This window comes from Lepidochelys kempii, chromosome 15 (assembly GCF_965140265.1).
Source record: "Lepidochelys kempii isolate rLepKem1 chromosome 15, rLepKem1.hap2, whole genome shotgun sequence".
In the NCBI taxonomy this organism is placed as follows: domain Eukaryota; kingdom Metazoa; phylum Chordata; order Testudines; family Cheloniidae; genus Lepidochelys; species Lepidochelys kempii.
The window spans coordinates 24,448,911-24,469,596 of record NC_133270.1 but is presented as its reverse complement, the minus strand read 5'-3'; the positions used below and the strand labels follow the sequence as shown (position 1 = coordinate 24,469,596).

General features: G+C 52.6%; 1 protein-coding gene across 20 annotated transcripts in view; it reads right to left on the bottom strand.

The window, feature by feature from the left end:
* NCOR2 (nuclear receptor corepressor 2) overlaps window positions 1-20,686 on the bottom strand; it is a 412,043-nt gene that overhangs the window by 57,303 nt on the left and 334,054 nt on the right. For 19 of the 20 annotated variants that reach the window (XM_073313442.1, XM_073313441.1, XM_073313453.1 and 16 more), the window contains 6 exons: window positions 19,511-20,036; window positions 9,899-10,019; window positions 8,231-8,459; window positions 2,928-3,092; window positions 2,312-2,451; window positions 1,575-1,680 (listed from right to left, as the gene is read on the bottom strand). In XM_073313442.1, coding sequence (XP_073169543.1) covers window positions 1,575-1,680; window positions 2,312-2,451; window positions 2,928-3,092; window positions 8,231-8,459; window positions 9,899-10,019; window positions 19,511-20,036 — 1,287 coding nt within the window. The remainder of the gene's footprint in view (window positions 1-1,574; window positions 1,681-2,311; window positions 2,452-2,927; window positions 3,093-8,230; window positions 8,460-9,898; window positions 10,020-19,510; window positions 20,037-20,686) is intronic. The other variant, XM_073313447.1, reaches the window with a different exon arrangement.

The following is a 20,686-nucleotide window of genomic DNA, read 5'->3' as shown; positions in this document are numbered from 1 at the left end:
CCCAACCAGTGCTCCTCACTTTGGGGCCTTGTTATTCCTCGTCATCAATTAATTCTTAACCCATCTATTTTTAATCTAGTTTGGTTATTTATTCAGGCTCTTTACAGGTTTCTGATGCTAGACAATGGTGATTGTGTGACAAAGTGGGGGATTTTCTCGTTTTTTCCAATGGTTTGCATGCAGACGGGGTGGGATGCCATTTCCCTGGGTGTTACTGGTTTAAGGAGGTGATGGGAGAGGGAGTTTGTCGTTACAGAAGACAACAATGGACAAAGGCAGGGTTTGGGGTCGGTGATATCAGATGCCCAGCTGGGAAGCAGGGGGGCTCTGGGCTGGAGAGAGGGAGCAGGCAGAGCCCACCTGGATGCAGGGGAGACTTGGATGTGCTGTGCTGAGGGAGGCCAGGCCTGAGGGTTTCCTGTGCTGTGTTCAAACGCTCAATAAACCCTCCTGTTTTACGCTGGCTGAATGTCACTCCAGTCTAGAGAACAGGGTTGCATTATTCCCTCTGGGAGTGGAGGCCCTGGGGGTCCAGAGCAAGTGGACTCCCTGAGAGGGCCCACGGCGAGAAACAGGTGTGCTAAGGCTCAGAGAGGTGTGTCTCCAGGAGGGGGAGGGGCTTAACCCCCGAGAGAGAGTGGACCCCCAAAAAGGGCTGTCTCACTGAAGGGGTTTTCCCCCCACAGACTGCATGGGGCCAAAAGTGGGCATGACCTGAGAGTCCATGACAGGTTGCCATTAAAAAGCAAGCATTTATCCGATCACAGTCTTGATTGCTACACATTGCACTATCTTCCCATTCCTGGAACGTAACACCGATGTGAGGGAGGCAATGCAGTACCATAGGTTCCTTTCCAATGGTAACTGCTTGTTGGGGTAGACCATCTTCTTGAAATCCATGCATGGAAACGCTGGCTTCTCCTTATGGGCCCTGATCCTGGAATCAGACCCGCAGGGACTCGAGCTACAATGATCCCCAAAAGCAGCTCTCTCCCCACTTGGAAAATGGAATAGCATCACCACCACCTCTCATTGCAGTTTGCAAGTGCAGAGTCTTGAGAATTACAAATATCCCTGCTGCTGAGTGATGCCGGGTTGGCAGCACTGGACCAGAATCCTCTGTACCCAGAGCCATTACAGAAGAGGCAGTGACAAGGTATGCTTCCCTTGTATCTGCTCCACCAATAGGTCTCCGCCTTGACCCCAGAGAAATCATTGAGAGGGGATTCATTCAAGCCTCTCCTGAGATCGCCAACGAGGACGCCAAGTGTGTCAGCAGATTTTGTAGACAACTGCGCACTAGGATGCGAGAGGAGACCACCGTGCCATTTCCCATAGGCCACCAGACAGGAATTTCATAGTCACTGCTGACTGGGTGAACCCAGTGAACTTGCAAAGCTCTGCATCCTCCCTTTGTGTCATTCAGCTCGCTGGGAATGGCCCTGGTGTGTGGGTGTGGGTGTGCTCAACTCAAGGCTAACAGCAGCTCAACAGGGACAGCTCTGACCTTTCAACAAAAAGGCCAGGAGTGAACCCAGGGTCAGAGGCACACAAATAGCGTGTCAACAGCTTACCCAGTTTCTTAGGATCCATAGTCAGTGGCAGGCCCATGGTGATGGAGCCAACGGGAACTTTTGCATGCTCAGAGCTGTACGGAGTATGGAGCTGAATGGGCACCCCCTAAAACACAAGAGAAAAAGGTCACTGACGGTGTGGGATGCTCTGCTAAGACCCTTCCTGAAGGGGGCAGTCACCAAGGAGAGGAAGCTCAGGGGAAAAGGCCTCCACTGAATGATTACAAAGCCCTGCGCCCAGGAATCAAAATGGGGACCTGGCAGGAAGCTGCTCTCAACAACGCTTGGAAGGATTTTTATTTGGTAAACGTCGATTTCACCGCACACACAAACGGCAGAAAAAAATGTTTCCATTGCTAATCAGACCAATTCACAGAGAGGCAAAGAAAGAAAAATGCTTCTTGAGAACTTACTAGAGTTTGATTTAAGGATATTTACTTGGTATCTAGTGACAGGTGATGCTAACAATTGTGTTTTAACGGTCACAAAGCTTTACCTTTCTGAGTCTCGTGTCTGCTGTCATTAAATAACTGTCTGCTCCCTACGTAATTAACTGCAACTGTGAACATGTAAAATCGACAGAAACGGAAAACAATGCTTAAAAATAAACATTGATATTATCCATCAAAATTATAACAACAACAACAATCTAATTCTGCCAAGCCTGCTCTTTGCCAACAGAGAGGTCTCTTTCCTCGAATACTTGGGAGTACCATGGCACCGGGATAGCATCTTACCTGGGAAATGGAGCTGATGGGCCGCTCCAGAACAGATGGGTGTTTGGTGGAAGAGATGAGAGGGGGAGGATTGGAGATGTTGGACAATCTTTGTAGCCCAGACCGAGAGCTCTCATGCAAAGTTAATGGGATTGGGTGCGCTATTGACAAAACATAAACGTTATTACGGACTGATGGTTATTTGCATCAGAGACACAGAGACCAGGGGACACCGAACGGGGACAGAGACAGAGACCAGGTACAGAGATTCTGTAGATTGACTGGTGGTTGTAACTGTAGCTTTTTTGGCACTGCAGCCATTAATCCTGTCCATCTCCCATTGCATTCTGGGATCTACTGTTTCCATACATGGCATCTCTGTATTATAGATGGGATTGGCTGCTCCACACTAGGCAAATCAGATGGGATTGCTAGGCTCCTGGCATGCCGCCTTTGAATGGCAAACTTTCAGCAGCTCTCCCCATCAGGAAGAAAACGTCTGCATGAATTTACTAAATGAGGTGACTTGAGACAAGAACCATGGGACCTTTTAGGCCATGCACCCCCAGTGGCTAAACCAAACTGGCTCCCCCTAGTGGGTGCAGACCCCTGAAGAAGAACGCAAGCCTGTGCTCACCTGGCAGGTTATACTGAAACACATGTGGCTCAGTGTGTGGGGAGGTTTTGATCACATCCCTAGAGGACACTTGGTACGGCAGCACGGGGGGCCAGCACGACGTGGCAGTCTGCTCTCCACTTAGCTTCTGTCCTTCTGCAAGGGACGAGAAAGGCACTGGTTTTTCTGCAAGGAGAAAGAGAACTGATCAGCTTGCCACACACATGAACTCACACACACACACACAGCATTGCAAATCAGCAAGATCTTACAGAGACCTGCAAAGGGAAACAACAAATGGGGCTCCTTTCTTTTGGTTAGGGCTTGCCTGCACAGTGAGTTACAGCAAGACAAGACTCTGCAGTGCACCTGCTGGCTGCCACCAACTCATCCTGTGGACGTTGCTAGCACACAGTGAATGCCCCAGAGTGTAGCTTAGCAGAGGTACACCATGCTACGTTCCAAGGCTTTCGTTGCTCACATGAAACCCTACCGCAGGGTAAGTCCGAGGGTCGGAGTGTCTCAGCCCAGCTTGCTGCGCAGTAACTCACTGTGTAGACAAACCCATAGGGCGCATGAAGAAGGCCTGAAAAGTGCCCAAGTCATTTCTGAAAACGGGACCTAGATACTTCTGGAAATTTTACCTTAAGGCCCCACTTCAACAAAGCATATAAGCATGTGCTTAATTTTAAGCATCCAAGTGTTCAAAAAAGAGTTATCTAGCCAAGATTCTGCACTATGCTGTGTAAAAGGAAGGCGCTTTAGCAGTAGCAGACCTCACTACAGCTCTGACTCTGCTATTAAAGCTTTGCAGATAAGTGGGATAAGATGCATGGCTAGCAAAGGGCCCATTCGTAGGAATAATACAGAAAAGGCTCATTAACACTTGGAGTGCTGAGGAGCTGGGAGGCTTAATCCTGTGCCCCTCACACGGTGATGAAAAGAATCCAGCAGCAGCAAGCCTATGTACCTATCCAAGCACAGAGACTCTTGGGGAACGTTTGCACTGCAAGGGTAGGCGGGACTGATAGCTCTGGGTACGCATACCTGTGCTGGCTTTCATTGAGCTAGCGCGGGTAACCATAGCAGTGAAGACGTGGCAGCCTGGGCTTTAGAGCGAGCTACAAGCCTGCCAGGACTCAGATGGCAAGCATGCACCAGGGTCCGTGCTGCTGTCTTCACTGCTCCTTACCCACGCTGTCTGGATTAAGGCCAGCACGGGTATTACCACCCACACCACAGTGACACCCTAAACTGGAGTGTGGACATACCCTCAGATTCCAGAGGGGCTAAGCCTCAGGGTCAAAACACCCAGACCCCCCATTTCCCATCTCAAAGGGATCAATTCACCCTCCCAGGGCATCTGAATTGGAGCACCCCACGCTAGTCACTGTGAGGATCTTTGGGGAAATCCTTGAAAACAAAGTCCCTGTCACGTTCTCCACGTGGATATTGAAGATCCCATGGCACTTCCCACCAGAGGAGGGCATTTGTCCTGAGACACAAGCTCTCCTCCATCCCCACGGCCGTGTGGTGCGCTGCGCACCAACTGACTGCTGTGCTCTACACCAGAGGCAGCTGCCTTGCATGGGTGGCATCCGTGTATCGTACAGCTGGGCGAAGATGATCTGTAATCCCAAGATACTATTGGCCAAGCGCACGTGCACCTGGAGGCAGCATGGAAATCTTGGAAAAGGGGTTCCTCCTCCCCTGGGAGCTGTTCCCGCACACATGCCGCTGTGAAATCTAGGAGATGTGGCCAGTTGATTATTGACCCCACATTAAAGGTAACGAGAACTCAGCCAGCTTTTGATAAAGTAGCACTGGATCCTGGGAAGAGCTCCTAAGGCCATTTGTCAAGTCCCTGAAACCAGAGCTGAGAAGTCAGCGTTTATATCATCCATCACCCAAATTAATGCTTTTGGCTTCCAATCTCCAGAAAGGCCAAGTGAAACGAGTGTCTAAACCAACAGAAAACAAATTGCTGGCTTTAAAACTGCCCCGAGATAGCCAAAAATAGGCGTGATGGCCACTCGGCGATGAGCGAAAGGATCCATCTGTCTGAGAGCATGCTCCAAATGGACAGGCCGCGACCCCCCAGCCCCACACCAGAGCAGCACTGTCAAAGCACCTTAGGAGGAGATACTAAACTGGCCGGGCTCCAGACAGATACAGCCCCAGCCAAAGGTCTGCAAGGGGCAGCCAACGCCTTGGCCAGGATGTGATGCTCGTGTCCAAGACAGTGCTTTGAAGCGGCTCCAGGATGGTGCGAAACTTGTCCGTCTCTGGAGAAGTTGCAACAGTTCACGCTCTCTTATCAGGCAGAGCCGTGCCAATCTGATCACAGCTTTGGGGGGAGTAGGAACAGCTGCTCTTGCTGCAAGACCAGCCCTCTGCTAGGATCACTCCACTTCTTCTGCAGCAACACAATGAGTGTACCCGGGGCCTGGTCTTCACAGCAATTCAGAGTCCAGATGGATGCCTGGTGCACGGTCACTTTAACAGGACATTCAAAGGAGGCTCCCGATTTTCTTACCATAAAAGGAGAGAGGAGGGATGCTCCCCTCCTCCCACCCCTTTCACTGCTTTGCCCTGACCAACTGGCTCCCTTGCTGCCTTCCAAACCTGCTGCTGGTGCCTCTCCCATATCTCCAGTTCAGAGCCAGGCTTGAGCCACTGGGTGAAATGCTAGCGCCATCCAAGTCAATGGCAAAAGTCCCACTGGCTTCAAAGGGGCACGGATTCCACCCCTCTGCTCAGCTGTGTCTGTATGTGAGCCAGCCCAAACGCCAGAGGGAGCGAGGCTCTGACCCAGGGCCAATCATTTACTGAATGTTGATGGGAATGCAATGCAGTTCTTCAGCTCCCACTGCTATCTTGGATGCGTGACTGCTTCAAAACTCCGTCCCCGGGCACACGGGATATGGAGGGCGCAGTACGGCGAGCAAACCCCTGGGAGTCGAGACCTGCCATCTCCTCCTCCAGTGGCCTGGGCAATCTCCTTTCACCTCTCTGCCTAAGCTTCCCTATCTGTGCACCGGGAGATAATACGGTGCAATTAGCTGAACTAATCTCTGCAGCAAGCTTGGAGGACTCAAGGTGCTAGGTGTGTGTCACCAGCAGTGCGGGCTCAGCACCCGAAGCCAGGTGCTTTGCAGACAGCAGAGCTGCGTAAACCTGCATTGATGTCAGATCTGGACGTTAACAAAGGAGCCACCAGGTTGCAGAGTTTAAAGGTTATTCTGAAACCTGATCTTTCACATCCTGGTCTACCCACTTCCACATGGTATGGTGAGCCTCCCTCTTTCGGGTCCTGAAATCAGAGCTGAAAATCAGCTGGGGCAAAAGCTGGTGGGAAGATGAACCAAGCATCCCAGCGCAGTGGGAGCCCATAGAGGAACAATCCGTTGGCATTCCAGGCTAGAAGGAGCTGTCGTAAGTGCTGGTTCTGCCATGAGACTCGACAGGAAGCTGAGCTGAGCGAGACGGGCTGCCCTGTATAGCGATGTGTAACAGCAAAAGCGTAGCCCTGATCACTTGAACTGGAGTGTAACCGAGTCTGGGTAATGAACATACGAAAGCGAGAGTGGAGAAGGCAGGAGAGGACAAGCTGGAGAGTCTGCACCAGACAGGTATCAATCATGTGACTTACCGGAGTACAAATTCCTTCAAGGTGAACAGCTATCTTCCTTACATTCAGATTGTTTTATTGTGCTGTGGCCAGTCTGTATGGCTATGCATGCTGTTATTTATTATCATGCAGAAAGCCAGCTGGCTGAGCAGCAGCCATCAGCTCTCCTAGGAAGTAACTCATTTTGCAACACTACTCTGTCTAACCTTTGGGCCAGCACACCACATATCAGCTTTGGGAAACCTTGGCTGACAGAAGTTGAACTAGCGTAGCTGCTCTCATGACCCAACTTTTCCGCAACAACGGAGATCAAATTCCAACAAATTCAAGATAATTGGTGTATTTTTTTCCTCCTTTCTCTTGCATGAGTGTGTGAAATTCTACGGCTGCAAACAAAATTCTTCTGTCCAGCTGCAGACACAATATGGTGCTTACATCCCCAATGCCTAGATTTGCTACCTTATAGGTGACGTCCTCTGGGACAAAGGCACTGAAAGTCATGATGTTCGCATCACCATGCCACAAAGCTGCAGCCACACATGGCAATGGCACGTCAGCCCATCCAACGCACCGTCAGCCCACAAAAATGACCACGGAGAGCAACCTCCCCCCCCGCCCCCAACAACCTCAAATATCACCTGCCAAGGGGATTCTCTCTCTAAGGATCTGAGGCAAACCATTTCCTGTGAGTAACAGTCATCAATTCTGTCAAAACCTGCATGATATGGGGACTGCTGTTGCCCACTTAGGGCAGGGCTGAGCACACCACACTCACTAGCCGGGGAGACCCCGGTGAGGTACTGGCTTGGAGGCACTGGACAGATGGGATCTCGGCTGCTGAAACATTGAGGTGATTGCAGTGGTCTCTTCCTCTAGTGGCTGGGGGTCTGGGAAGAAGGTACAAGCGCAGGCACCCCGGGGGGGGGAGAGGGGGGGTGGAGAGAAGGGCATGGGTTTGGTTAGCTGACAGCCACAGCGTCTGTTACTGTACCATCACAACTTACAGACCCTCCCCTGTGGGATGCCGAGCCGCCTCCGTTCTAACCGCACTTAACACGTCGCAGGTTCCGGCCAGCCTCAAAACTGACCACGCCCAAACCCTCTCCTCAAGGTGCACAGGTTTAAAGAGCACAGGCCAGGCCAACGTACAGACTTCCGATGGGAACCAGCTTTCAAATTACAAACAGCATCAGCAAGAGGGCCCAGTTCTCCTTAACCGCGGCCCCCAGGGGACCAACGCTCACGATGTGCTCTGGTGGGAAGCTCTGAATCCCTCGTTCGCGCTATCCCAAGGGGACGGCATTGAGAACCTTTACAGGAAGCTTTGGGCTGCAAGTCACAGCAGGAGTATTGATTTTTAAATGAAAGAATGGCCCCCGCCGAGCATTAAAAGCATTCTTTATAAGGAGCAAACAAGGTAGAAAAGAGCGACTGAAACCAGTGCCCTGGCGCGCCTCCAGGTCCTCTACTCTCCGAAAGGCAAACAAAGGCAACCTTCCCATCCTCAGCGTTCGACGTTCTACCGGGATTTGCTGCAGGTTCAATGAGACACGATGCACTTCCTAATGAACACGGCCAATTCGCCATGCCAACATGACTCTGCTCCGCCACGCTATCAGCCTTTAAAGCTAGCTTCCACCTGCAGTAGGACCCCTGTCCCCGCTCTGTGAAATCACATGCGGGCGCATCTTACCTTCTTTGTCACCCACAGCTGGACTCTTGCTCTTTCCCCTGGGGCTACTGCTTGGCTGCTGCTCCTGCTCAGTGGGCTGCTGCTGTGGCTGCTTGCTCTGGGCCACGTCATCCCGGGCAGATTCATGGGCTTTAGTGATCTGCTGCTGGTAGAGGGCCAAGGCGTGGTGAGGCACCTGAGGCTTCATGCTTCCACTCTGTAATGTCCCGTCTGGGAATCCCTCAGAAATCTGCAGTGGGAGCAGAAAGAATGGGATGGGAGAAGCAGGACATATTGTCCCAGCTGCCATTAACTTCCACAGCAGAGTCTGCAAGGAGGTTTAACTCCAAAAGCTTGGCTCCTTTCTGGGGAGCTTTTCTCCCACCTCTGCAGACGCTCCGCTCAGCTCCCCAGGCGGGGCTCCCAGGGATTCTAACCAAGCCACTGCCCTTCCTACCACAGGCAGTAAACAAGAGAGAGTGAGGCAGCATGTTTATCTTTTGCCACAAGGTTAGCGTCCTGTTTGGGAAATGTTACAGGGGAACCTCTGATTTGGCTTGTCTAAGGAATGTAATCGCTAGCCCAGGACTGGCAGCTTAGAAGTGGTTTCAATACTATGCACCGATCTCAAGTCATGGCACAGAGATATCTGAAAGGACGATGTGAACTTTTTGTTTGTAACGCCCTCTTTGGATCACCAAAGTACAATGGGATTTTGGCCATGTCCCACTCTGCAAACATTGCTCCTTGGCCACTGTTTTGAGTCTGGTGAAGAATAACTAGGCTGCTTTTTGTTTTTACTTCATTGTGAGGGCACCAGCAACAATGATCAGCGTGGAGAATGCACCTTCTTGTGGGGGGGGCTGCTGCTGAATAGTTAAGCAGGGGGAGCAGAGAGAAGATTTTGGGGGGACCAGCCAAAACGGAACCTCTCTCTCTCTCTCTCTCTCTCTCTCTCGTGTAAGGTGAATTTACTGATTTCAGTGACCCCAGTGGAATTCCAGAGTAGCTCGTCAACAGAGTTGCTCTGGACTTGATGGTGTAACTGACATCACAATCTGGTCCTTAACATTCTGAGATAAAGGAAAACACTGGGCTACGAAAGGTGTGTATGGCTGGGGTTTCTCCCGCGGCCGCTCCAACTAAAAGGAAATGGCTGTACAGCAATGACAAGGTTTCTTATAAAGAAACTCATGATACAATTGAACGTCTCTGGGGGAACTTTCTCAGAAATCAGGAAGGAGTTGTCTACAGAGAACCCGGTGAGAGCATGCCACATGGCTCCCAAATGCCCTTCGCACAGCACGCACAGAGAACCGTGTCCGACAGCCCAGTGCTATCACCCACCCATGGAGAAACACACCTGGCCCATGCAGGAGCACAATCAAGCACAGATGCCCACTCCCAAACTCATTCACTCACACCCGTTCCCGGAGCAAACAGATCGGAAACCCGCACTGTCCTCCTCAACAGATGCCCACATGAGAACACGCACATAGAAGCGGGACCCCATGCTCATGCGTGCACACCCATGCAGGCAGACACCCATGCCCACGCGTGCACAAGGCAAACTTTTGCTTGGTGCCCTCAGTCTGAGGATTTTAAAAACCCCACGGGATGCAGAACTTGGAGGGGAACGAGCCACTTTCCCGGGACCAGGTGACGAGGGGTCTTCCGTCTGGTACTTACAATGGGGGGGATAGCAGCAGCTCTCTGCTTCAGCTGCTTCAGGTCCAATGGTTTCTGAGGTGAAGAGTTCAGCCTGGCATCGGTGGCCGCGTTGAGGAGGCTGGGCCTTGGAGACAGCAGCCTGCACACAGACACAGGGCATAAGGAGCCACGTACTTCCCACCCCCACGAGCGATGCCTGCATAGCCTGTGCTGGGAGGAGGCGCGGGGCGGGGAATCTTTTCATGATGACTCCAGAGGTCGTCGTCCTTACCAGCCCACCGAGGAGAAGCCGGTCACACCGACGCGTGTCGGTCCGCGTGCGCGTCACCCACTGGGGAGCGCACGTTACGGGTCCCCCCCTCAGAGCCTGAGCCACAGCGGAGGAGAGTGCTACTGTCCCAGCCAGGGAGCACTGGCTTTTCAGCTCGAGCTCCAGCAGCTCGTGCTGTTAGCTCTGGAGGTCCCCGGGGCGTCAGCCAGGACAGCAGCCGTCCCTTGTACAATATACTTTGTATATTCCGGGTTAGCGCCTCCCGTACCTCCCAAAGTGTCTCAGTATTGGGCACTTGCAAAGGTCTGCTTGCTGAATAGACCATGCTTCAAGGAGCCACTGCTCGCCTTCTTGCATCGGAAAGGAGCAGTATCGACTGGCTTGGTACCTGGAGTTCTTACTCGCTAGACTTTGATCTATAATCAGTGATAAAGTAGCACAAGTCCCGGACCATCCTAATCTGAAACAGGAAGCACACAGCGGTACGGCTAACTACTACTGCACTGAGAGCACCGGCCAGGATACAGCACCGACCTTTGGAGATAACAGAGCACTGTTATCATGGAGCGCAGCACAGCGCAGCTTGCGACAGCCAGAGCTACTCGGCCATGGAGTGCAGCTGCAGCGGGAAAGGGAGGGCAGGACAGGGAGCCGGGATTACACAGCTACAGAAGAGGAAAAGCAGGCCAATTCCCGCCTGCCTTGCTCAGAAGGGTACGACTCCAGTAGGACCCCTGGCATAAGTCCGAAGAGCAGGATTTGGCTCAATGGGCTTGATTACTCTTTCACGTACCCAAGAGTAAATCAGGAGCAATGCTAATGAAGCCACTGCATTACCCTGGAGTGAGCCCAGGGACAAATCAGGGCCAACACAGGATGCCAGTTAGTTACAAAGTCAGGGTGCTTGGTTCTGATCTCTTATGGGACTCCAGATTTCACCAGCATGTGTGAAATCACAAGCAGGCCCAGGGCTGGAGATATCTCTTACAGCGAGACAGCCAAAGTTTGCATCCAAATTCAGTACAACTGAGTGGTGTGAGGAACTGAGTGATCTGGCCCAGTCAGACAGGATCTCATCAGGTCCACAGGACAAGCCGGTGCATTCTGAGGGCTTTTCCTGTCTGGGCTGGCCACTCTGCGACCAGCTGGCTATCAAGCCAACTCTCTCGGCTACATAATAAGTCACTGGTAAGAGCCAAAAGCAAAGAACAATCCTTGCACAATGTGCTGGGCTGGATGCTCCCTGCCTGAGAGCGAGAGACAATAAAGCTGCCCCCCCACCACGATGGCATGGTTCCCAAACCTAGCCACTCAGCAGAAGATTTGGCTAGAGCTGCCAGGAAAGATTTATCCCAGGTGTGTGTCTGAGTGGGCTACCACCTCCTCACAGTGCCCTCAATCTCCAGATCTTTAGGTCAATCCTTCAGAAGCTGGCTCATCGCCACATTGGTGCACCTGAGCTTCCCTAAAGCTGCTGGGTGGTCCTGGCTGGGTCTGAGTCACATTTGGCTTGGCCTGGCCTCTTCTCCTTCAGGCCCTGCTCTGCTTCCCTTCTCCCACATGCTGCTGCTCCTCAGGGTGTATCTGTGTCTCTGTGCGCATGTGATTACCCAGAGGAGGGGGAGGAAGGGAACAGGAGCGGGGAGGAAGGCAGAGCTCGTGGGGGGGAGGCTGAAATCAGGCCGTCTTCAGTGCAGAATCCCAGAGGGGGGAGGAAACTTTCCTTCGCTTGAGGCTGGCCAAGAGGCTGCAGTGAAGGATACATCAGTGGTGCCCTCCAGCCAAACACACTGCTTCCCAGCCCCCGCACAGAGCTGCCTTTTTCACCTGGGGAGCTGCTGCCTGTGTTAGTGAACGGCCTGGCCGCTGGTTCGTACCCCAGGGTCTATATTCACTGGGCCGGCAGGCTGCGTGGGGCGCTGAACCCCTCCATAGCTAGCTGCAGTTCCCGCGCCAGTGCAATGGAGCAATGCAATGCAGACTCGGCGACAGACCCGCCAGTGGCCTCAGTGGGAGCAGGCTGAGTCCTCACAGCACAGGCCATTGGGGTCGCCCTGTTCCGCGGAGCAGCTGCTAACTTACATGGCTCCCCAGTATTGTTTAGCTCACTCACGGCTTTTTAGCTTCCAAGCCAAACCCTCCTAGCACCCCTGGGGAGTGGGGAAGGCTCACCCCACAGAGGGGCGGGGACTTGCCCTAAGCGGGTCAGAGCTCCTGGCTTCCAGCCTAGTGCTCAGACCACTGGACCAGGCCTCTCTCTGACCCTTCTCTTCTCTCTCCCAACTACCAGCTAGTGAAGCAGTCCGGAGTTTTAAGGTTTACAGCCTGCTCTGTTTATCGGAGCTGCGAGCTGACTGCTCTTTTCAGTCTATAAATTTCAAGGTCATTCTGTGTTCAACCTTGGATGACAAACAAGTCCGGCGAGGCCATGTGAGGGGAATAAATATATCTTTGTGCTGTGTGCCCATCCTCCTTTCCCCGCCCCTTGCCCTAGCTCCATTCCCGCCCCACCAATCCTTCTCCTGCAGCAGATTCTAGTTACACGGCAGGACTTGCAAAACGCACAGCCTTGGATTCCCCCCAGGAGCTCTCTGAGGAGGAAATGAGAAGAGGGGAGGCTAATCAGAGCTGTCGTGGGAATAAATGCACAGTATCTGCCAGCTGCGGTGTATCGAAAGCTAGAAGCTCGACCGCTGTGGAAACGTAAAAGGATACATACCCCAGGGGGCCTATGCCCCACAACGGCCATGCAAAGCCATTGACGGGTGTAGGTAAGGGACCGACTGGTGCAAACTCTGGCCAGGATTTTCAAGTGACTGGTGATTTTGGGGACTTCAGACACCGGAAGGGGCCCTGATTTTCAGGCTGGGCCAGGCACCCGCCCCCTCTTTCCTTCCGGCCCCTGCAAGGCAGCTCTGGCTGAGCATCCAAATAGCTAGTCGCTTTTGGAAACTTTGGCCTCGGATTCTTTTAAAAAAACAAAACAAAAAAAACCCACACTCTTTTCCCACAAAATCAAGTTCCATTTCTTTCCTAGCAAACGTAGCTTCCAGACGCACTGATGCCGGGGCCACCTCCACCCAGCTTCCACTGGCTGGGAAGAGCTCGCTGCACCTCCACCACGGGCTGCCAGGTCACATTAGACACAAACCCTGCCAAGCAGGTAACCCATCAAAATCCACAGTGCGAGCACAGTCCCCTCACGGATGAGCAGGCCGACTGACCGGTGAGCTGTCTGGGAACGGGGACCGGGCTGCACTTCACTCCTGAGTGCTGCTGAAGGCACAGCATCGATTTCGGTCACAGACCCTACAGAGGCCATTCCAGTGATGTTAAAATGCAGGGCCGGATTCTGACAGCTTTGCTCACGTTCAGCAGCATTTTACTCCACAAATGGCCTCAATGGACAGCTAGCTCAGTGGCCTGATTGTCTATAGCGCTGGGCACCCAGCAGTTCCCATCTACAGACAGACCTAGCCAGCTCCTCAGCTGGTGGGAAGCAGCACAGTTACTCAACAGGAGCTGCTTTACATCAGCTGAGGATCTGGCCCCAGATCCTCATGTGCCTGAAGTGGCTTTAGAAGCCCAAATTTTGGTCCTTGGGTTTTAAAAAGTCTTAACTGAACCCTCTGAGCCTTGCCTTCCCTGTCAGTCAAATGTGGCAACCACCACCTGCCTCACCACGGTGCTGGGAGGCTGAGTTAATTCAGGCTTGTAAAGCAGTTGGAGAACCTCAGATTCATATAATTCATTTTGTTACAATGTCTGTAAATTACATAAACTGCCAATTGACTAAAATGAACACGTGCATACAGCTCTACTTGCTGGGAAAGCAACAGATATCACTTTACTGTGTAAACCACCTGCCCATAAACCGGGCTCTGGAAATTTACTCACCTAATCTGCATGTGTGTGAAGTGGAGAATGACATCTCCAGGACACTAACTTATACACACACACACCCCTACACTTACCTTCCATAGTTAATTTTGGGTCTCCCAAACCATGCTCTAGACATTGACAACCAAGCCCCGAAGAGCTGAGCGATGGAAAAAATCAGGGAAGGAAGTTTATGCAGGGTCTCTATGGATCTCTTGCCTGATTCAGTACCATGGAAGGGGGGGGATGAACATTGGCTAGGTGCACACATATCCCAGGAAAAGGATGAGATGGAAGATTGGGACTAAACTGTAAGAGTGTGACATGTGGATCCATATGAAGGGTTCTATCACGGTGTCATTTCTCATTCTACTGCAGAGAACCCCCCCAAATACTAATCCATGCACTGCAGTAAACAGTGTTGGGCATCAGTGTAGTAAATCTAAATTCCTACTCAAACCTTTCAAATACTTAGCCTCATGGCTCGGTGCAAAAAGTCAAGAGGCCTATGAACAGTTGCAGAACTGGCCCCGTTTCCCCGGCAGTGCTGCCAGGGAGCAGGTGTTAGGTACTTGGGTAGCAATGTAACAGTGGTTGGCACCATGTCTCCTGGGCACATAATTACCAAGCACAGGTGGTAAGTGCCTTCCTGTAACTTTTACAACTCAGTCTCCTGGTTTCTCTGCTAGCTGTAAACTTGCAATGGCTAAATCCGCATGGCATCACACATTCATTTACGTCTAGTGTGACCGACAGCTGAACTTCGCCACTGGCATAGCTAGTGGCCTTTTTAAAGAGATATATATGAAGACAATTATCTGTATTTTTAACACTGGAGAGTTAAAGCTGTGATTATCTTTACCCTGGCCTGCCACTGAGTCGCACGACCTGCAGAACGATGGAGGGCAGCCAGCGCAGCTGTCCCTAAGCATCACTCCTCCAGCCTGGTCCTCCCCCGTCCCTCCTCATCCTGCAAAGCTACCCCACCCCCACCTGAAGGAGAAAGCAAAACACTTTAAACCACTGAATGCACTTATAACTGGAGCAGAGAGCAAAGAGGGAGAAAACAGCTTCCAGCATCCCAGCAGACAAAGCTCCGTGTGTGCAGGTGTTTGCATACACACGCGTGTGTACACACACACACTGCACCCAGAGAAGATGGCTAGGTTCTTCACCAATCCAAAGTAAAGATCAGAGCCGAGGGCTTATCTCCACAGGAAAGCCACCCGGGGTACAAGTCAAGGTGCGCCTTCGAACTGATAGAGGGGATGGCGACGGAGTAGGACTGCAGCAAGCATGCACTGAGCTGGCTGGCCCCAGCACCACGAGTCGTGAAGCTGCGGCACATGGGCTACCTGCCCAAGTATGTCCCCAGGGGCTGGGGTGTGCATGGTACAGGCTGCACTGAAGCCCGTCGTGCCACGGCTTCGATGCAACCTTCTCACGCCATCTTCTAAAGCCAAGCCTTCCCACAGGTATAGGCCTCTGACTGCAGAGTAGGTAATCTAGTAAAACGGCCCCTGCTGACAGTCAGTTTGGTAGAAGAAGGATTGCCCAGTTCGGCTGGGGTTGCTTTCTAAAGACTAAAGAAGCTACTTGTATCCCAGAGTAAGAGCGTGTCCACATGGGGAGTTATACCAGTATAATTAAACTGGTCTAGTTGTACAGGTATAACTGGCCAAACTTTCCCAGACAGCCAAGCCCTGAATCCCTGCAATGTCCCATATTTCAGCACAATGGCTGCTAAGCGGAGTGGCACAAGGCCCCGGGGGAAGCCTGTTTAATGTTTAACGTCCCTGAAAACTGATATTAGTTTGCCAGGGCAGATATGGACTGCCTCTGGGGGGAGCCTGGGATAAAGCGCGGTTCCCTCGATTGGCTCCGGGAAGCTGATAAATGCTGCTGTTGTGGTGGTGTGAAGCTGGGTTAACAGTCAACCTGAGCACTGCCCTCCCCCTTTCTCACGGGGATTAGTATGGGGTTTGCGGGGAGGAGGGAGGCTAGGCTCCTTCCTCTGCCTAAAGGAGAAACAACAAATTCAAACAGGCCTGAACTCTGCAGCAGGAAAGCCAAGAGCGACAGGGCCAGCCTTACGGCACTGTCAGAGTCGCCTTAGGCAGCACGGCCAGGACTCACCCGCAGCCCCATCTCTTAGCAGCTTTGCAGCAGAATCTGCCGTTCCCACAGGAAGTACGAACAGCATCTTTGACTCTATTCTGCGAACTGTGCTCACAAGTGCTTGCTAATAACCTCACCAGGCTCCATGCAAGTGCAGCAGCAAAGCCTAAAGAGCTCATGTCTCCTTCAAGTACACGCTGGAGAGGGCAGGCTCATCGAGGGGAACTTGTTGCTTTCGCATTCTTTGGGCCAGCCAGGCTATTAGCTCTCAGTACCAGCTTCCTAGCCCTGAACCACATGCCCTACTCCGATAGGCAGGGGGTTAAAAGGGGCCAAGCTAGGCTAATTGGGGAAGCAGCCACAGGTGTGGCCAGCTCAGTTAGGGCCCAGCTGGCCCTGATAAGAGGGCTGGGGGACAGGAGCTGGAGGAGTCTCACTCTAGCCCTGGAGTGGGAAGGGCTGGCTGCCTGGGAGCAAGGTACCTGAAGCAGAGCAGTGCTGGGGAAGGGCAAAGGGGAGGTGGGGAGCTCCAGCCTGGTAAACCCCCAGGCTGCAGGCCTTGGTAAAGGCCCAAAAAGGTACTGGGGCTGCCGAGATACAGCCTGGGAGTAGGCAAAGGCAGCAGGTCCAATGATGAGCGGCCATTACAGACTGCAGTCTGCCCCAGTGAATGGGGGGCTGGATGACAACTGGCAGTAGCCACTGAGGTAAGGTGAGCTTAGAGGGTTGGGGGTTCCCCTGGGAGGGGAGACCCAGAGAGTGGGGGTACTGCTGGGGCAGAACTCCAGAGTAAGGGACATCGGGGTCTGGTAGGGACACGGGGGCCTCAGGCAGGTGAGCCACCAGCCAGCAGAGGGTGCTCTGAGCTGGAATCAACCTAATTCTCAGGACAACCAGCAGGAGGCGCCGCACTGGTGAGTCATTTCACTACGCCCCTGCATCCTGCTTTCCTGTCAAACTGGCTTCCCCTCCCCCACAAACCAGTTCCCCACGGGGAGTTGGGACACCTCCCTGGCTCTGTGTATGTGGGTGGGGGGACAACTCCCATCGCGAGGGGCCCCTCCTCAAAAGCAATTCTTCACAAGGGGAGGGGAGGGAACCGAGATGGCTCCCACTCACCCATAGAACCAACCGCTGCTGAGGGAGGGCAGAGGGGACCAGTGATGGAAAATCAATTTTAGAATTTGTTTTTATAAATTACATCTTTCAAGGGCTGGGGATTGAGGGATCGGTTGGCTGAGGGGGAGGGCACGTGGAACCGGGAGGAGGGTACAGTTGCTAGAATGCTGCCTCCTCCAGAAGTCTGGCCACACCCCTGAAAATCCTGAATATTCACCTCCTTGCTAATCTAAAACACCCTGCAGCTGCTTCCCTGTCTCCACATGCAGCCCCAAGTTATCATAGAACATCAGGGTTGGAAGGGACCTCAGGCGGTCATCTAGTCCAACCCCCTGCTCAAAGCAAGACCAATCCCCAACTAAATCATCCCAGCCAGGGCTTTGTCAAGCCTGACCTTAAAAACCTATAAGGAAGGAGATTTCACCACCTCTCTGGGTAACCCTTTCCAGTGCTTCACCATTCCAGTGAAAAAGTTTTTCTTAATATCCAACCTAAACCTCCCACACTGCCACTTGAGACCATTAGTCCTTGTTCTGTCATCTGCTCCCACTGAGAACAGTCTAGATCTCTCCTCTTTGGAACCCCCTTTCAGGTAGTTGAAAGCAGCTATCAAATCCCCCCTCATTCTTCTCTTCCGCAGACTAAACAATCCCAGTTCCCTCAGCCTCCCCTCATAAGGCATGTGCTCCAGCCCCCTAATCATTTGTGTTGCCCTCTGCTGGACTCTTTCCAATTTTTCCACATCCTTCTTGTAGTGTGGGGTCCAAAACTGGACACAGTACTCCAGATGAGGCCTCACCAATGTAGAATAGAGGGGAATGATCATGTCCCTCGATCTGCTGCCAATGCCCCTACTTATACATCCCAAAATGCCGTTAGCCTTCTTGGTAACAAGGGCACACTGTGTTATGGGAGGAGCCATGTCTTCATTTCCCCAGTGTTTAGGGGGGAAAATACGGGAGATCCCATTAAAAGTCCGATCACACTCATCATGGCAGAGGCGTAGAGAGTTGCAGCATGTGTGGGCCGGTGACTTGCCCTGCTTACCTCACAGATAATTAATGTCTAGATGTTTAAATGCCTCTCTCCACCCCAGGAACAATTCAGATCCCAATCCCCTCTCCATGCTGTAAGTGAGAGATCAACGCAGCTCCTTCCCTGCAAACAGGATGCAGCCACTGAAGGAGAAACTGCCCACTGGCCCTTACTGAAATTGACTGAGTCTATGCAATAAGCCACAAATCCCAGGTCACAAGAGCCTGCTAGCGATAGAGGACAGGAGCGTATTGCAGCCAGTGACCTCTGTCTTACTGCTGTCCACAGCCGTCTATAGTGGGTCTGTGACACAGCAGGGCAGCATAGTGCCCTTTATTCCACTTTCCCTTCAGAAGCTGTTGCCAGCACAAGGTTCAAAGACACAGGCATTAAAGAGCTTTCGACAAGGGCTGGCCCGATGAGAATGGGGATGGCAGGCAGCAGAGATGGGAACTACTTACTTGGTCAGCAAATGCACTCATTGCTAGTTCAGGATAAAGACCTAATTAATAAAAATGCTTCTCCCCCCCCCTTTACTTCTGTCGCCCCCCTCCATCTTAGGGGTCCAAACATCAGTTAATAATGCCTGTCAAGCTCACTGTGAGGGAGGCAAGCCCTATCATCATCCCCATTTTATAGATAGAGAAATAGAGGCCCGGAGAGGTGAGGTGATTTGCCCAAGGTCATACAGCGTGTCAGAGGCAGAGCTGGGAGAAGCGCCCAGGAGTCTGGAGCTTTCTGCTCTGCGCCTTAGGCCCCCAATCACTTCCGCACACCCTCACCCAGAGCAGCACCATACTCCGCAAATGGTCTCGCTGATTTCTGTGGAGTGGGTGCACCTCAGCCTGAACAAGGCTGGCACGATCAGCTTCTGTATGGTAGGCATGACGGAGACAGGGCTACGGGACTGCGGAAGGACCCCACGGGATCTCTCCTTGCCTCCTGGCTCCGCCATGGCCGATGACTGGCACTTCTCAGGAAAGACCTCATCTGTCATGCACCCCTGACGCTGGCCCATCACCATACTTGGGAGAAAGATCTCCCCAGCCACAGCACGAGCTGCTGACATCCCACGTCCTGAGACATGACCTCCCCTGCAAGAGGCGTTCCAGCCACACAGCTGCCAAGGCTTCCACGGGCAGGGAGGTTATCCGGCCCCTTTGCCAAACCTGCTTTGCCGGCTCTGCTCCCCAGGCACCTCTTCTTACCTGTTTTTGTCCATGGCGTCCTGCTCGTCCATCTCATCCGCACTGCAGGTGGCGCTGGAGTCGCTGTCGGGGTTGAGCCCGGCGGCTTTGCCTGGTTTATGACTCTCCTTCTTCTCAGCTTTGGACGTCGCCTCTTCTCCCGCCGCGCTGCTGACGCTCTCCGTTTTCTTCTCGCTCGCCTTGTCTCTCTCTGGGGAGTCCTTGCTCTCCTCCTTTTTGATTTCGCTCTTGCAGGGCTCCTCGCTGGGCTTCTCCTCTGGCTCCTCCGTTTTCACCACGTCTACCACCAGCTCCTCCTGTGGCTTCTCCTCACTGCTGGCTGGCTCGGCAGCTGCCTCCTGGGGCTGCGGGGTGGTGGTAGCAGTGGGATTAGCTGCAGTAACAGCATCAGCATCCTCTGCCTTGAGGGCAGGTTCTGCACCGGAGTCTCGCCCAGGCGTGGGCTTGGGCCCATTCTCTCCACTTTCTTTGGCTTCAGGCCTCGGCGAGGGAATGCTCTCAGTATCCGAGCTGTGATTTACTGCAGCTGAAAGGAAATCAAACCAGAATCAATTTCTATAGCGTTCGTTACTAACATCTAACACACAAACATGAGGCAGACACAAGAAGGAAGGTACTTCCCCAGCTTTGTGAAACACTTTCATTCCCTACGAAAGGCCAAATTCTCTTCCCGGTTACGCTGGAGTAACCACACTGGGGAAGCAGGATGCACCAGTGTCAACTGGCAGCAAGAATGGAGACCTACATTTGGAAATCACCAGTGTCAACGTCCCACCTGAAGCAGACGACAGCATGTGGTTCATCATTTCCCCCCTCTCCTTCTCCAGCATCCAGCACGTTACATTTCAGCACATTCATTCAGCAACGGCCCAGAGGGACCCGACTGCCAGGGGCGGAAATGATTTCAGAGCTTCCATCAGTTGGGTTTAGGCTTTGGGTGGCTGGGAGCTGAGCCATTATATCTGATTTTCCCATATTTCAGAGCAATAGCCACGGGCTTGGCCCATTCCCGAATCACTATACTTAAATGTCAAGAAACAAAAATGGACACTGCCTTGATCTTATCTAGCGCTTTTCATCAGTAGATCTCACAGTGCTTTACAAAGGAGGGCAGCATCATTAGCTCCCTTTTATGGCTGGGGAAACTGAGGCCTGAAGTGCTTTGCCTGAGATCAT